Source organism: Drosophila takahashii, chromosome 2L (genome assembly GCF_030179915.1).
Source record: "Drosophila takahashii strain IR98-3 E-12201 chromosome 2L, DtakHiC1v2, whole genome shotgun sequence".
NCBI classification, from domain to species: Eukaryota; Metazoa; Arthropoda; class Insecta; order Diptera; family Drosophilidae; genus Drosophila; species Drosophila takahashii.
Window position 1 is genome coordinate 23,150,641 of NC_091678.1, and position 17,872 is coordinate 23,168,512.

The following is a 17,872-nucleotide window of genomic DNA, read 5'->3' on the forward strand; positions in this document are numbered from 1 at the left end:
TCCCGTAGTCCACATTTACAACCACATTTGGCTTTGGTTAGATAAGAAATCCAAGCGCAAATACATAATAATAAATACATAACCTTTAACATTCACAATATACAAGACACACAACGCCTGCATATGTATATAGGGAGGAGTACATAATATAAACGTATATACAAAAAAAAATCATGATTGAACATGTTTTTTTGTTTTGTTTTTAATTTCTATTTTTTAGGAAAATTTCCTACTTTTTAGAAATTTTTGCCCTTAAATTTAGTAAAACTACCCTAAAATTTAGAAATATGACGTCAAAAAAAATCAAAAATATAGAAAATTGTGACCCTAAAATTTAGGGCGAGCTTGTCTTGAAGACAAAAGTAGGGCGATTTCCTTGACTTTAGGGTTAATTTTATTTTGAGTGCAGGACACCACATCTACTCCAACCCTCCCAAGCAACATAATTAGCCTAAATTGAAGCAGGAGCCAGAAAGGCAGGGAGGACAAGAAAAAATGACAAAATATAATTAAAGATTAAAATGTTCTCTGGCTAAAAGCGGAATTTATGATGGCAAATTTTCAAGTCGGGAATTTCTGGTGAAACTCGGGAAGTCAAGCTGTGTTTTAGGTTCTTATTAAATGCTCCGATTGAATGTCTCAAGGATTTTCTATTTCTATTAGAAGTAAGGAACATAACTAAGATATAACTATATATTTAAAAGTTTACGGTATATTTATAAAGGTTATGTTAGCTGATAACATTAGCCAAATTTTTTAGTTTTTAAGGTAATTTTAGGTTACTATAAAAACTGATGGTATAAAAGTTTGACCCTTGCATTCACTTTAGTCCTTTAGTAACCATTCCCTTTTTTTTTGGTTGTTTCGACTATTTTTAATTTTGGTTAGTTTTGGGGTCGTCGGGTGATTACTCCTTGTGTTCCACTTTTCGCGCTTTAATTAACCGCAACCGCAACAGTTTTCTCAGTTTTTCCAGCAATAACAACAAATGCTTGACAAATGTTTTCGGCACGCAACAAATGCGGCACTTCAAGCTAAAGCTCAAAGATTTTCAATTTCCACGGCATGCACTTTGTAAGATTTTCATTGAAAACGTTTCTGATATTATTGCAGCCACACTTGCACTTTTTCGTTTTTGTTTGTGTAGTATTACGGTATTATTCTCCTTCTTTTTTGTAAACACGATATTACTTTTAGTGGCCACTCGCACAAACACACACAAGAGTTGGCGAGTGTGCGTGCGGTTCGTTTGACTCAGTATTCAGTTTCGGGTTTCGAAGGGCTCTTTCAAAAAGAGGGGTTTGAACTAACGCGCGCGACAAAAATGACGTGCGTTCGCCTCAAAGTTGAAATTGCGACTAAAAAAAACTCAAGTTCGCAGCGCCTAGTGCGCGGGTGGCGCCATCGCACGGTCAAACCGTGAAGCTGCCTTGGTGGAAGGTCGTTTGCAGAGAGAAAGCGAGAGAGTGAAAGCTCGGTGTGAAAGGCTTTGCTCTCTGGCTTTCTCCCTTCCCCTTGTTTGTTCCATTTCCAAATGGTTCAGATAACAGGGCTGAAATTAACAGCAGAACTTTCCTATAATAATGCAGGATGAGTGGGTACTTACATTCGGGACAAATGTTAAAACTAGGTACCTAGGAACGACAGTTTATTTTTGTCAATTCATAAAAACAATTTTTATTTCCTTCATTAATGAATCACCTGTTAGACAGCAAGGAAATGGTTATTTTAGGAAAAATATCCCTGTTTCACCTAATAAATCCCAATTAATGTCCGAAAAATAAATAAGATTTGTCATATGTCACCACACAGAGAAAATTATACATCGTTTTAGGTTCCGTTTTCATATAAAAACGTTTTAAAAATTAAAATGAAAACATTTTAAAAATGCAAAGTAAAACAAATTTGAATGGAGCGTTTTACTTTTTAAAATGTTTCACCCCTTATTTTGCACCTAAAGCTTTTCATAATTTTCTCTGTGCAATATAAATTTAAAATTGTTGCATTTTATTTTAAATAGATAAAAATAAATATCTGTTTATTACAAAAAAATAAGAGCCACTTATAGTATTACTATCGTTAAGATGTTATAACAGAAAACATATTAAGTAGGTAAGTTAACATTATAAGTTTGGTAACAGCTCGCCTTAAGCTTTGAATATTTTGAATTGGACAGGACATCAAAATAAGGGGATTTTCCGTATCAAACAGAAACCTTTTAGCGTGTACATTTTGTAATATTTTTTATTGCGTATACAAATTTTAAATATATTTCTAAATTTATTGAAAACAGAGACGACAAAAATAAATTATAAATATACAAAATTTGTTAAACAATTGAAATGAACAAACAAATTAAACTATTGGAAATTAGTTTTCGTATTAATTCGTTCACCATGCCTAATTACCCATACGCACTGTTGGCCAACCAAAAATTCAAGGCTAGCGGAAAAATTAAAAAACTTGCACGTTATTATCTGGTGCTCAATTAAACACCATTAAACGAAGGACGGAGTAAAAAGGTATATGCAAATAAATAAAAACGAAAATACATATAAGCACAAATGAGTGTGGATGCGAAAATCAAATATAAATGGCGCTTTGCTTAATGAAATAAATGTAAATTTAACTGTCACTGTAAACCACTTAAAAATAAATATGAAAAATTATCACAATATTTAATGAACCAACAGACCAGAAAGCCAAACTCCAACTGATGACGTCAGAACAGATGGGGCGGGGCGGAAGGGTTTTTAAAATTATCCCTGATATATGACTTTATCTATGCGATGCACACAACTGAAGGGGAGGACTGGGTTAAATGAGCGACTTTTGTTTGCCCAACGGCAATGACAATGAGCAAAAATGGAATTCAAATTGAAAATGAAAAATAATGCAAATAATTGCACTTTGTGCGCATTAATCGAGTTAAAGTTTCGTTTTGCAATGCAAATTTAAAAATGGATTCAAAGGAAAGCAAACCTACTGACCTTTTCAAGACTCATCTCTGGATTTTGGACCAACTTAGTTTCCTGGTTTTCTGCTGACCACAGCTGTATCATACTACATCTTCAAAATAGCACTGAGAAAAATAAAAGAGAACATCGTTAGAGATAATAACTTAATACAAGGAAACTATAATCTATTCTTATTTTAAAAAAGTGTAGTAAATTAAAATTTGTAACCAACCTAAAATATTGCTTTTGTAACACTACAATGACATAAAGAAATATTCCGATAATTGTAACAAGTATACCTACAATCAGTTAAATCATGGCAATTTGTTCTAATATATTAGAATTATTTACTAAATGTTCTCCTATCATATTTACATTTTTCTTTTGTGCATTCTCCTTTTGCTCATTCCTACTTTTCTGTCTGTAAAATCCCTCTGGGTCAGTGGCAATTCATTCCTATGCCGGATTGAAATCGGTGCAGCACTTGAAATTTTTAAGCTTATGTGGTACTCAAATGAAGCCTGAGCTATGATAGGGTTAAAGGGTTAAAAGGAGGGCCAGCAAGAGGATACAACGCTCCTCTCTGTGTGCTTAGCTAATGGTTCAGGCTGGCTTAGATAGCCCTGGAGAAGATTTCATATCCAACCAGAAACATTTGTGGCTGAAATAGCCAAGTCCGAGGTCAGTCAACTAAAGCACTAAAAGAAATATAGACCTTTCAAAATGCAGATAAAGAAAAGCAAATCAAAAAACAATTAAATACTTTAGACTGCTAGATTTAATCAATCAATAGAAAACAAGGTTTTATTCCATTTACCATAAAAGTGTAAATATTTATATAACTTTTATGTACACATTATACACACCATGCTAGTATAATTAAATTATTATTTAACTAAGAACACACATAATGTTATCGGTATATCTGCAAGTCCTTTATTATACTGCTTTTGACATTCGGAAAATATTCTATATTATTATTTTTATCCGTATCAATGGACTCCCCCTTCCCCAAAATGACACCCCCTGCCCACTGCCAAAAAATAACTTTCACTGCCATAACTTTACCCGCAGCTGTCATAAAAAATACGCGCAAAAGAATACTTTTCGGTCTGGCCCAAAGGGGCGCGGAATTGGGAGTGGGTAGGGTTAAGGGCACACACATAAATTAATACGAAATACACTTAAACAAGAGAAAAAGGGAAGAAAAAGTTTTGTACTCATTGATTTATAGCGTTAATATTTCTGCTTTAATGCATCAAATAAATTAAATTGTCTTACGCACCTTTCAGCAGTTGAAGAAGGGAAAACTTTGATGCCTTTTGAGGGGCGGGGGCGTGTCTAACAGAGCATTATTTCCAGCAAGAAAAGAGCGAGCAGCAAATGCATAACTTCGATTTCGTAAAAACAAATAAATATTCATAAAAAATTATTCCACTCTCTCCCCTCACATTCAGTTGTCTCTTTTTTCTTTCAAAAAAAAAAAGAAAGAAAAAAGCACTTTGCGGATCTTCAGTCGCCGCCGCTGTTTTGCATACTGAAGGAAAAAGTATGGGCAAAAGGCGTTTGAATTATAAATATTCATTTATGCTAAGCAAGGTGTTCGTGGGCGGAGGCGTAGGGACGAGTAGTGGGGAGGGTAGACTTCTCCAGGTGTATTTTGGGGGCGTTGCCTTCGTCACGCCTGTTGCCTCCCCTTTGCCACTCGCTTTTTTGGCTGTTCCTTTCGCTTCTGTTTCTGTCTTGGCCTCTTTACCAACAGGTGTATGATTGATTTAATTACGGCGTAAGGTGTGTTTTTCCACCCAGCTTTCTATTTTTGTTAGTGCTGGGTAGATCAAATATGCTATAGGCAGTAGCCTCTTTTTTGAAATTATCCAAAACAGTCCATTACTTTATTTGCATTATTCTAAAAATAATTCTTGGAATCAACAACAAACAACATAAAAATAATGGAAAATAATAGGGTAGATATATGGACAGAAAATAACCGTTTTTGTATGTCCTTTAAATTAAAATATGAAGCAAAAGAATCATAATTTTACCTGAAAACTTAGTAATGTTGTTATGTTTTATTGATTTCTTTACGTGGTTCTTTAAAATTAAAAGTCCAAAATAGTAATAGACCTACTTATCTAAAAAAAAAATTTTTTTGAGACTTTTTTTTTTCTTGGGAGATTAAAATTATTAATTAATGATTTTTTTTTAAAGACAAACGATAGAAAATATATATAGCGTAAAGTTTTACTTAATAGAGTGTCAAGAAGTGCAGAGGTTCGGATCCGATGTATTTTGATCCTATATCTAAGGAAAAATATTTCTATTTTTCCTTAGATATTGACCCCAAATCGACTGTCGGGTTGCACGTAGAATGAGCCATCTTTCAAAAATATTTTTTTTTTATAAGCTCACAGATGCAAATTTGTTGAAAAAAATTGTGTTGGCATAAACATTTTTGCCATAATCTCTAAAAATTATTATTTAATACATTCTTTGTTAAGTTTGAACTTTTTTATCAGCTTTTTGTGTGTATATTTAGAGCGGCGTTGGTTGATCTCTAGTATTGGGGACTTTCTTTTTTATCGCTTGTCTGGACTTTAATAATCTAGGTAGGTCATTAAACTCGTCGCCCCCCCTCGCTTTTCCCAACGGATTGCTTATCGCAAAACAACCAAATGCTTGCAATTTATGGGCTCTGCTCATTGTTGTTGCCTTCACCGCTGCTGTTCGGCCACTGCTGTTAATGCCGAATGAAAAGCTCGGCTAAGCGCCAACGCCCGCATCTACACATAATTTCCGTTTTCCTTTGTGGCGCCCACAGCATCGGATGGACAAAACGGGGGCGTGGCACACGGGAAACAAACAAGCGGCAGTCGTACTTCATGTAATCAACATTTTAATTGCGGAAACGGAACTCGCACACACACACGCCCATTCAACGTGGCGTATGTGAAGTATCTGTTACACATTACGCATACGCAATGTATGCTTCACTCCGTTTTGTTCGTTGGTTTGTTTTTTGCTATGCAGCCCACCAAAGAAAACACTTTCCTCTTTGCCATTTTTTGTGGCACACTTTCTCTGCCAATCTCAAATTTAGTTTGCCTTTCTTTCTCGCAGGAATTCATTACATCAAATATAAAGAAAGTTTTAGGCAATTTGCCAGAAATCCCAGGGAAAGAGAAAAGTGAGGGCAGCTAAATTCCATTTCCCTCCCGCAGCGCTTCCAAAAAAAAGGGGATATACTATATATACCCACTCAAACCCTGTAGCTGCAGCATAGCTGCATGCAGGTAGCCCAAGTCTACTTAGCTGATGGCGGTCGCCCGGGGAAACGTAAAAGGGGGAGTGGCTAGGTAAACGTAAACGAATTTGCGAATATTCAGCAGCCGTGGCAGCAACATCAAACTAAATCAAGGAGTGCCAGAAAGGTGTCGCTTTTAAGGTACTCTTTTAAATTATCCAAACTTCAAAAAATTGAGACTACAAAAGAAAGCAAAATATAATGATTGTTTTTTTGTGTACGTTTTATTTTATTTTTTTTATATAACTTTAGGTACTTTTAAGATTTATTTTATTATTGCAATGATTAAATTGATAAGTTTCTTTAAAACAGTTTTTTGGGCTCATGCTAAAAAAAAGTGTACTAAATTAATGAACTATAGTGATCTGTTTACAGATTTAAACCAAAATCACACCACCAATCCTATTTAAAAGAATATATGTTTGTCAATTTAATCCCTCTGCACATCCACCTCAATTACGCTAGTCTGTCAAGATCCGACGACAACTTGCTACCCCTTCCGCTATAGAGACAGATATCCTGCCGACCACTCCCCTTCGTCATGCAACTTCTAGCCATCTTACTTTCGCCGCCACTTGCCTTATAGATGGCAAGCCAGTTGCCGAAACACTTGAGCGACAATGGCAGGCGCCACAGCTCGGGGCTAAGCAATGCAGACGAAAGCCCAAAAGCCTCGAACCTCGATCCCCGCGGGTCCTTCGGCAAGGATGCCCTGTATTTTCGTCTCCCGCTCGCCAGTTTCCACTATTTTTTATGGCTGCATCAACAGCAGCAGCAGCAACAGACATGATAAATTCTCTTTAGTATGCGGCATACATGAGTGATGATATTAACCAACAACAGGCACCTTCCTCGGGCTAAAAACGGGTAACGGGATAGTCAGCCAAAAAGGGAGAATCGCTTGAATCTGCACCTTCCCACTCTAATTTTGTTTTTCCAGCCGGTAAGTGTTCAGGGCCGCAAGGAGGTATTTGGCATACTGTCTATAGATGGTGTTGGAGTTGATGGCTGCAGTGAAAAGTTTAGTTTTTAACTGGGAAAAAAGGGCAAGCTAAAGAGGATGAGTATGATTTACGCTTAAGGAGAAATCCATATTAATCCTGGTTAACCTTAATAAAATTCTAATCAAAATACACCACGTTTATGGTATGAAAATCATGACTTCATGCTAAGTATATAGGTCTCTGAAAAATGAGATAGAACACAGTAGTCACCCCAGATAAAGTATTTAAAGATTCTCTTATACAGTATCTCGTATTTCTTTGCATTCTTTCCTCAGGTGATAAACCTAATAATATTATTAACACTAGTTTACAGCTGAAATACAAAATACAAAGGATGATTGCAGTTCCTGGTGCGTTTGGACCCCTAAATCTAAAAAAATTTAATCAATTTAAGGCAAACATGTTAAATCAATCGCCATTTGGGGCTTCCGTGTACAACCAATGACACTGGTCGTTGATCCTAAAGCCCAATTTTGTAAACAGGTTTAACGATGCCTTATTTTCTGAACCCACTTCGGTGATTGTGTCATGTCCTTGCACAGCCTCTCTTCTGGAATATTCTTTCACAATCATAGCGCCAAAACCTCGACGTTTGTAAATGGGTTTGACTTGCAGGGCTGCCAGTAAACCATCCTGAACTCTGTTAAAAAGCAATAGTTAAGAATATATTTTGTCCGGATCTAAATCTTAAATATTTACCTAATACACCAAGCCACGAGTTCATTATTTTCGTCTTTATACAAGCCCACACTGGTATTGTAACCAATTTGGCGTTGAATATACGAAAGACTGCCACTCAGTTCACTCCATTCCCAATTGTTGTTAATTACGTAAGCATCGTCCAGACTTACAGATTTCAAGGAAAAGCCAACTGTTGCTCTATCAAAATTCTTAAATTAGTTGAAATACATAGATCATTCTACTTTATATGTACTTACTCCACCTGAAAGTATTGTGCTTCTTCTTTGCTTAAAACCATAGAATAGGTGATACTATCGAGTTGTAATTTCAGATTTTTCTCCTGAATAATATCATTTGCAACAGTCAAATATCTTTTTGGCATAGAGGCGAATTGTTCGCCGCCAAAGAAGTCCAATTTCAATAAGGATTCCTTCAGAACACTTTCAGATCTTTCAGCTTCCAAAAATACCACAAAAATTTGATGACGATCCTTTCCGATTCAAATAACAAAAAAATAAAAAAACAAGAGAGAATGCTTTAGTCGGGTGCCCAAACTATCAGATACCCGTTACTCAGCTTAAGAGATTGCGAGGGAGATGGAGATATAAAACTTTGATAGCACGTAACTTTTTAACGTACGGTCAGATTTCTTCTATATTTCGATAGGTATTAATAAATATGTACAATAAAACTGAATTTTTACTTTGCCGAAGCCTTGAAAGCAGCGGTCGGCAGCGCCCTATTAAGTGAGAATAGGGTTTTGTTCTGCAAGCGCGCTGCTCGCACATGTATAACGTAGAACAGCGGTCTGCACACACACATCGATGAGCTGCCCAGTGCAAATTACTCACACAAATATAAAACAAAATGTCAAAGTATGTGTGTGCCGACCGCTGCTTTAAAGATGTGGGCGCCAGACACCTTTTAAAATCGTTTAAGGGGATTGTGGGGGTTAAAGGGGACGTGGCCCTCGGCTGAAACAAACTTGCGCTGTGTAGGAAGCCAAAGAATATTTGTGGGTAATCCCAACATTCTTGCTTTTGTAGTTTCCGAGATCTCAGCGTTTATACGGACAGACAGATAGACAGTGATGGCCATATGGACTCTGCTAGTGACCCTGCTCAAGAATATATATACTTTATAGGGTCGGAAATGCTTCCTTCTAGCTGTTACATACTTTTGCACGAATTCAGTATACCCTTTTACTCTACGAGTAACCGGTATAAAGATCGCACAATTTAAGAAAAATTTATCACACTCATACCACGATCACAAATAATCCTAGTCCTAGATTGGGAAGAGTGTAAACTTTCACATCCTCCAGTTGAGTGTCCCATTTATGCAGATCCAGAAAATTGTCCAGGCAGTAGTACTCTTTGCAATATTTTGGCCAATCTCGAATGAACAAACTTTTAAGATCCTCCAGCTGCTGGATTACTTGTGCTAGGTGATCCATTTTGAACTACTTACTATTTCGAACTGATTCCTATGTTCAATTTTTACTCTTAAGTAGCTAACATGAAAATCTTTGGTATACTTAGGTTGAAAGCCCCAATGATAAGCAGGTATGCCTGCAAGGGTTTCATTGAATGGGTTTGGATTTTTCCAGTCCTCATATGTTATCGCTAGCACCCCTTGCAGGTAAACAGAATGCTGGGATTAAAATGTATTATCTTGGATTGTAAAAGTAAATACTTGTACATATCTATATAGTGTTTTTATGTGTGAACAACAAACGATCAAAAATCACAGGTAGTTTCATCATTTCTCAATATGTTTATAAGCGCCTACACAGAGAAAATTATACAACGTTTTAGGTACCGTTTTCATATAAAAACGTTTTAAAAATAAAAGTGAGAACGTTTTAAAAATGCAAAGTAAAATAAATTTGTATGAAACGTTTTACTTTTTAAAATGATTTTCTCTGTGTAGTCTAGATCTATCTAACTTAAATTAAATATCATTCCAAAATCATATAGAAATATGTTTTTATCAAGTTTCAAGCTTTTGACAGCAAAGAATTGTCCATATGTTTTTTGAGCTAAAAATTAGAGCTATGTAGTTCCAAAACTTTTTTTTATATCAGCATGCTTTCGTTTAAATATCAAGCTTATACTTTTTATTGACTCTGCGTTTCATTTGTCCGTTATTTATTTTGTAGTCGTTCCTTGTTTTTTTTGAGTTTTCGCTGTTTTATGATTTAGACCACTATGAGTATAATTCAGAGAACCTCATATTCGTTGGTAACCCCAACTACACCACACTCCATAGAATCCATAGAGCCAAGATCCAGGATAGGATCTACTATATTGATAGAAAACGAAACGATAGAAAAGAAAAAGACTGACATTAAATTGGCATCAAAGACGGTAACCAAAAAGTTTCTCAAAAAAGGGCCAGCTAAAAGGGAGAAGACTTCAGAAGCTACAAGGACTCGTGTTAAAAAAGGACCACTAAAGGGGGCCAAGAGTCCGCGGAGCAAGGTACTGTCGCGAAATAACTCGCCGACGATCGTAAAGGACGGGAAATCCAGGGGAAGTTCTAGGGAAGCGTCACAGAGGTCGAGCCAGAAATTCAATTTCCGTGATCGCTCCTCTAGGAGTTTACTTCTCGATTCCCCAGCGAATCGGACGAGTTTGTTCTCTTTGGCCTCGGATATATCCCTTTCATCCAGATTATCCACGAGTTCGCGAAGACACAAAAGCAGGGCTATCAGAAGTAAGTCATCAATAACCAAGACAGGATATTGGGGTCGCCATAGGATACATCTTCTAAAAACGGAGAAGCCACAGGAAGCAGATGATGTGCAGAAAGATAACTCAGATGCGGACAATACACAAATAGAATTTGTGGAATCGTCAGAATCCGATTCGGTAGAGATAAATACTATCTCAGATAGCGATTCTAGAAAGGCTCTTACTAGCATTTTATCAGGTTCTGAGACCGAAACAGAGTCTACTCTTTCGGAACTGGAATGTGGCCTTGAAGAACCAGAGCACGATGGACAAGCTGAGAGACTTAATTTTCTGCAAATATTTGGCCGCCTTCCCGACATAAACCTCTTGTCGGCTAGCGGCAGTGCCGAGATCGTACACCCAAAAAAAAAATCCTGAGTGTCAAATTAATACTTGTGGTTTAAAATGACACTGCCCCTAGGATCAAATTTTTGGGGTCAATTTGCCCCCAAATGAGTGTCAAAAGTATACCACGTTTTCAGAAAAATCGTATTTGATACTAAATAGTGTCATTTTGATAAAACTAGGTTCACATCGATCCCAATAATTATCATTTTTGGTTTTCGAAGTTCGAAGTTCGGCGATGTTTTACTCGAGTATCGATTTTGTTTATACTTGTCAAGAGTTCGCTCGCGCGCAAAACGGTTCGATGGCCCAGTTGGTAAGGCGTCTGCCTCTGGTGCGCGAGGTCCCCGGTTCGAAACCCAGTTAAGTCGGAGTAGGTAAAAAGTTTTTAAAATGCATATATATCATTTTAAGAACAAAAATGTTAAGTTGTGTTAGATTACTGATAAAAAAAAAAAATAATAATGGTGTTTCGAGCGGGATTCGAACCTCGTTCCCCCGAGCACAAAATAATATCAGAACCTAGCGCCTTGGCCCCTGAGCCATGCCCATATTAATTTTTGCCATGGCAGAATGGTTACAGGAGCTTTCAAGCAAATGTCAAATTTTATTTAATCCTAAGAAAATGACACCGGCTAGTGGCTCTTTGACACCAAAAAGGGTCAAATTAATATTTTCGAAAGTATTAAAGTGACACCAGAATAGGGTCAATTTAATGACGTTCGGATCAAAGATTTTTTTCCACTCAATAGTGTCACATTGACACCTAAATAGGGGCATATTGATGACTACTTTTTTTTGGGTGTAGAAGTACCCAATCAGGAGGGGCGATTCCTGCCAGCCTTGGACGTAGGAAGCTATAGATCAAGAGAGACGGACAGCTCAACGGATCTCGAAGTGGAGGAAGAATACATCGAAAATCCAGACCTAAGAACATTCAGCTCTGAAATCAGTCTAGGCAGTCTTACCGATGGTGACGAGGAAATCGAAATAGTGCCACAAAAAATACCGGATGAGGATGTAAGTGAATATTTACTGAGCATTCGTCCCAGAACAACGATCTTCAGTGATACCTCGCCGATCGATGATGAAGTCAGCTTGGCCAACGCGGAGGTTATCGAAAACTTTCTTATCGTCATAATAAACGAAGTGGTGGAGTACGCTGAAAGAACTTCAGTGCGAAGGGGGCGTGTAAGTCGACTGCTGGACAAGGAGAAAATGCTGGAGGAGCTGCATCATTTGGTCATCGACTACCAATCCGAGCTGCACCGAAACCACGGTCTCGAAAAGGTCACTACGGAGTATTATGTGAGGCGTAAGGAGTTCGACTTGGTCATTGTACCCAAGCAAATCGATACAATCTATCGCGAGCGACTTATATCAGCTCAAGTGGAACTCGATAATCGCTTGGAGCAGATGAAGCAGACTGAGGAGTTATGTCACAAGCAAATTCAGGACTTAACCGAGGAGCTCGCTGTTTCTCGCCGCCTGAATGCCGAGAAAGTCACCCAATTCGAAGCGAAAGTCAGAGAAACTCTCTGTAAAGAAGGTTGCGATCACTTGAAACTGGTCATTGAGGATCTGTTTCGAAAAATGAACACAGTTCGCGATGAAATGTCTCATATGCGAGGTGAATTGATTTTCATTCAGCACCGATTGCAAGCCTTAAAAAATGTGAGAACATTTATTCAATCTAATTTAAAATTTGAATTTAAGTAATATTTTAGAAATCGGAAAAACTGGAAAATCTTGGTAATGGTCTGCGAGTTCTTGAATATATTTCCAATCAGGGCAGCAATTACGCGCTGAAACAAAAGCTTGAAGGTAAAACTTTAACATAATATAATATAGTAAAATATTATTGAGGGTATTTTAATTTTAGTCACAACTTTGCTATGCAGTTTAGAAGACGTTTTATACCCTGTTGTATAAATATTCTCTATCAGCATCACCTAATGGGCCGATCTGTCCTTCTGTTTCAATGTCGTGGCTAGTCATATAGTTTAATAATAGTTAAATAGCTATCTATTTGATCTGATTTTTTGATTTGATATTTTTGGCTATATTTTAAATATTTATTATAGTTTTAATGCAACATCCCAATTATTTAATTTGTTTGCAATAATAATGGTACATTAAATCTTTAAAAAATAAACAGTTAAGTTTATTTTACATAACTCCAAAAAAAGTAATACGACTTATAAATCTTCAACTATTTTGAACCCATAAAGATAGAGATTTGGAGCTAAAGCGGTTGCGCGAACGTCAAATTCACGCTTTCCATGCGATGGCCCATTGGATGAATAAAAAGAAAATGAACGAGGAATTGCTGCACCCAAAAAAAAAATCCTGAGTGTCAAATTAATACTTGTGGTTTAAAATGACACTGCCCCTAGGATCAAATTTTTGGGGTCAATTTGCCCCCAAATGAGTGTCAAAAGTATACCACGTTTTCAGAAAAATCGTATTTGATACTAAATAGTGTCATTTTGATAAAACTAGGTTCACATCGATCCCAATAATTATCATTTTTGGTTTTCGAAGTTCGAAGTTCGGCGATGTTTTACTCGAGTATCGATTTTGTTTATACTTGTCAAGAGTTCGCTCGCGCGCAAAACGGTTCGATGGCCCAGTTGGTAAGGCGTCTGCCTCTGGTGCGCGAGGTCCCCGGTTCGAAACCCAGTTAAGTCGGAGTAGGTAAAAAGTTTTTAAAATGCATATATATCATTTTAAGAACAAAAATGTTAAGTTGTGTTAGATTACTGATAAAAAAAAAAAATAATAATGGTGTTTCGAGCGGGATTCGAACCTCGTTCCCCCGAGCACAAAATAATATCAGAACCTAGCGCCTTGGCCCCTGAGCCATGCCCATATTAATTTTTGCCATGGCAGAATGGTTACAGGAGCTTTCAAGCAAATGTCAAATTTTATTTAATCCTAAGAAAATGACACCGGCTAGTGGCTCTTTGACACCAAAAAGGGTCAAATTAATATTTTCGAAAGTATTAAAGTGACACCAGAATAGGGTCAATTTAATGACGTTCGGATCAAAGATTTTTTTCCACTCAATAGTGTCACATTGACACCTAAATAGGGGCATATTGATGACTACTTTTTTTTGGGTGTGAGAAAAATGAAGGCTAAGCTAAAATCGCAGGAGCAACTGAAGAAGGATCTCCGGGATAGTCTCTTCAAGGAAAGGGTGCAACACAAGCATCTAAAAAAACAGACTACGAAGCTGAAAACAGCCGGCTGTCTGATGCATTATCCGGATTTGCTGCGGGACTACGATGCAACTGAAAGCCACTTGAGGACCAAGCGAGTGTTGGTCAGGAAGCTCTACATAGAACACAACCGCCTGGAACAGAAAATATCAGAGGTTGATGCCAGTATTGACCGTTTTACCTCGGCACTGAGATCCAAACATAGCTTTTTCTTCGGCTCCTTGAGGTTTAGCAGACAAAGGAGGCAAAGTTAACAATTTCAATAATAAAAGTTTTTAACAGGCATTTGTTGAGGAAATTACCACTTGAATTATTCTTAATGAACATATCACACCGATTTTTTTTATGAAGAAATTGAAAGATACAACCTGTTATCAAACTTTTTGAACGCAGTGAATTTCAAAACATTCCAAGATTCAAAAATATAAATAAACTAAAGCATTTGGTATAATAATGCAATAAATAGTATTTAGTAGTAGTGTCTATTGTATTTATCAAAGCTAGAAGCTAGGCTTGAAGAACTACAAATGAGGTAAATCTCGTTTGGATTAGTTCATTCAGATTTTAAATTCTGAACTGCAGTTTCACTCCGAAACCCAAAAAATGTAACATTATGTAATTAATTTCAAATTAACATATGTTTGCAATATTTATTTGTATTCTTCGGTGTTAAAATATAAAAATGGTTTTCCATATGCAACATAAAAATAATTTGTTGTTAACCAACGAAGTATTAAACTCCTGACTTACAAAGCTTCGCAGGGCACTGCTTAATTCGTATGTATAGAAAAGTCATGTTCTGCATCTTTTGGCAGATGCCATATATCTTAGTTCCCAGGCCCTAAAACAAGACTACAGAAACATTGGATACATAGTCGACACACTGGCGAACGTATATCTATGGGTGCAACCACTGGGAGTGTATTAGTCAGTGGTGAATTGGAGGCAGCTTCCGAGGATGAACCAAGCAAAATGCAGATGAGATGGGGGCCGAGAGGTACAAGGCAAAAAGGGTGTGGGTCGGGAAAGGGCGAACTCCCAGAGTCTGTCCAGGCTCATGTCCGTGTCTGGTTTGGCCTGCTCCTTGGTATGCACATTTCATGTTGCACTTAAAAACAAAAAACGAACAGGTGAGCGCAGGTATGTTCGAGGCAAGGCTGTTGAGTGGCGGACTTTCGGAGAGTGAGGGTGGCGGTGGCTCACACAAACATGTGGCGAAAACTAATAGCAAAAAAGAGGAAGCACCGGTATCCAGCAAAAACCGAACCAAAACGAACCGAGTAGGGTTAATGGCAAAGGTGCTGATGCTGCTGCTCCAGCTGAATTTGCAGCACCCTTTGACCCCGAACAAAGCAGCCCTTGCCCATGACACCCCATCTCCGACTGAAAACCTACCCTGACTCTGGAATTTTTTTTGTTTTTGTGACCAACATTAGATGTAGCACAGGTGCACGCTTCCACTGGGAAAAATAGAATTTCCGTATTAAATTATATCCAGCACTCTTTGGGAACTAAAATATTTTACTTCGATCTAAATAGCGACGAATTTTAAGCTCGAATTAATTTAAATATTCGTTTTTAAAAAATATGTAATTTTTGGGTTAATAAAATAATAAAGGTAATATCTAAAATTATATTTTATAACCACTAAATAATTGTTTTCTATGTATATATTTTTAAGAGTGTCCTTATATGTGTTTTTAGCACGCATGTTCCAAGCGCTTATCACCATCGTCGGCTGCTGTTAAAAGAGGTTAGAAAAGTAGGATTTTTTTGCGGGGAAACGTGTGGGCTAAAGAGTTAAAGGGACTTGCACAGGATAGGAGGGATGGTTAAAAGAGGATGGTGTGGGATTCTTGGCAAGCAAGACGAAATTCCGTTAGCTAAATTCGATTTTGCACTTGAGCCGCTTGCAGACCAGCTAATGCAGAGAAGCGACCTTCTGCCAATTCCTTCTTTTTTCACTACTTTACCCCTCTGGTAAAACCAACTTTAACCTCGATGCCCAAGTGGAAGCTGTGAAAAAAATGTTAAAAACTAAAGCTAATGCGCTTAGTCAAATGGTTGAAAAACAAGAAGTGAGATTGAGAACTTTTCCTATCAATTCAATTAAATTATTGGTAAATTAATGGCCTCGAGTCCGCTAAAGTACTCAATAGTAAACAAAGGTCGATTAAATCACTAATTAATTTTCTTCTAGTTAGCCTAAATAGTATTTAGAGAATATTGCAAGTACTGTTTTTGATTAGTTATTAGTTTATCTCAGATAAAATACGAAGTATACGGAGTAAACTCAAAAGTCCCGAATTTTAGAAAATTTGGGTCAATGGTGATATTTACATAAAATTCAGACAAATGTTCTGTCCTGAGGAAAATGTTGTGCAAATAAATATTTTACTAAATAAAAGAAATTTGTTCTGAAATATAAATAATTAAGTAAGACGTCAGGTCGCCAATAAAAGCAATTTGAAAGATATGTTAATGTTTATAGTCATTTAGAAGTTATATAATATTTATGCATTTCAAAAAAGTACCAATGGAACTAAAATAGAAAAGAATACAAAGGAAAGGTGCCTTATTAGAATTAAGTACTTATTTATTACCTTTCTTTTTATTGAGAGTGTAACTTTTTAAGTTACCCTCTGGAAGCAGTCACATTTTCTTGAGGGCGGCATACTTTTGCACACTGAAAGCAATTTGAGGTAATCAGCAGCACACTCACACTCTTAGAGATAGACACACAAATGTATTTAGGGTGGACATATGCATTGCACGTCTAAATTTGCATCTTCAATCTGCAATTCGGTCGAACGGAAGGCGAGGCTAAATAGATATATATCTATGGCCCGGCATCTGTAAGCCAATTTCCGCTGGCTATATCCGCTGCCAATATATCCGCCTCTGTCGTTGCTGCTTTGCATTGCAGTATAATGTTGTTGTTTCAGCAAATGCGGCGCTCAATTAACGCATCCTGGCTTTTTTGGGGCATTTCCTCGCGATGCACTTCCCTATCTGGCTCCAAAAATGTGGGTGTCTTCTCTCCTCCTGTAGGTGCTTTCGCTATATTCGCAATTATCATTTAAGTTAAGTGATCAAGGTTAAAATTCGTGCAGAACGAGTTCGGTAAGAATAAAAAAAAATAAATAAATAAAAAAAATAAAAAGCTTTCAAAGCTACGATTTTCAAAACACTTACTTTTAAGTTAAATACAAATTTGCTTAATCTCCATAGTACACATCAAAAAACGAGCAAATGAACATTTTTACGTTACGGTATCTTAGCTGTTCTAAAAATGTCGTAAAGTATTATATTAATTTGCACAAAAAGAACCTATAAGCATGGCAAAGTAAACAAATAAGTTCTTTAAAAAATAAAGACAATTATTTATGCCACTGAATTGCATAAAGATTTTATGGCGTGGCCACATACATTCGCCACTCACTGTCTGCCGCAAATTTGATTAAGCTGCGCAGCGATTTATGCTTGGAAATTATTTATAAATAAATCTAGCTAACTATTTGCCTGCAGCTCGCGGTGGCTTCGTCAGGGGGCGAAGAAGGACGTCAGGCCCTTTCTGTTGGCTGCCACGCCCCCTCCGCCCATATGGTGCATGCCACTTAAA

At 37.0% G+C, this 17,872-nt stretch overlaps 3 protein-coding genes across 4 annotated transcripts in view; 1 reads left to right on the forward strand and 2 right to left on the reverse strand.

Annotated features, from left to right (window-relative positions):
* Window positions 1-1,343, reverse strand: part of beat-IIIa (beaten path IIIa) — a 43,120-nt gene extending 41,777 nt beyond the window's left edge. Inside the window, exon 1 of the mRNA XM_017145308.3 lies at window positions 1,192-1,343. The gene's annotated coding sequence lies outside the window, so the exon portion shown is untranslated. The remainder of the gene's footprint in view (window positions 1-1,191) is intronic.
* Window positions 1,344-7,583: 6,240 nt separating this feature from the next.
* On the reverse strand, window positions 7,584-9,442 carry LOC108059835 (uncharacterized). Its single transcript, XM_070219707.1, has 4 exons — window positions 9,211-9,442; window positions 8,204-8,436; window positions 7,965-8,144; window positions 7,584-7,905 (listed from the first exon to the last, which is right to left on the reverse strand). The coding sequence occupies exons 1-4, from the start codon at window positions 9,400-9,402 to the stop codon at window positions 7,674-7,676; spliced, it is 837 nt and encodes a 278-aa protein (XP_070075808.1). The 5' UTR covers window positions 9,403-9,442; the 3' UTR covers window positions 7,584-7,673.
* Window positions 9,443-10,069: 627 nt separating this feature from the next.
* Window positions 10,070-14,535, forward strand: LOC108059843 (centrosomal protein of 135 kDa). Of its 2 annotated transcripts, XM_070219675.1 has the most exons (5): window positions 10,071-11,035; window positions 11,831-12,700; window positions 12,754-12,850; window positions 13,258-13,356; window positions 14,152-14,535. In XM_070219675.1, the coding sequence occupies exons 1-5, from the start codon at window positions 10,157-10,159 to the stop codon at window positions 14,502-14,504; spliced, it is 2,298 nt and encodes a 765-aa protein (XP_070075776.1). In that variant the 5' UTR covers window positions 10,071-10,156; the 3' UTR covers window positions 14,505-14,535. The 2 variants fall into 2 exon arrangements, with proteins under 2 accessions (XP_070075777.1, XP_070075776.1); XM_070219676.1 differs by lacking the exons at window positions 13,258-13,356; window positions 14,152-14,535 and adding an exon at window positions 12,909-13,061 and having other exon boundaries at window positions 10,070-11,035.
* Window positions 14,536-17,872: the final 3,337 nt, after the last annotated feature.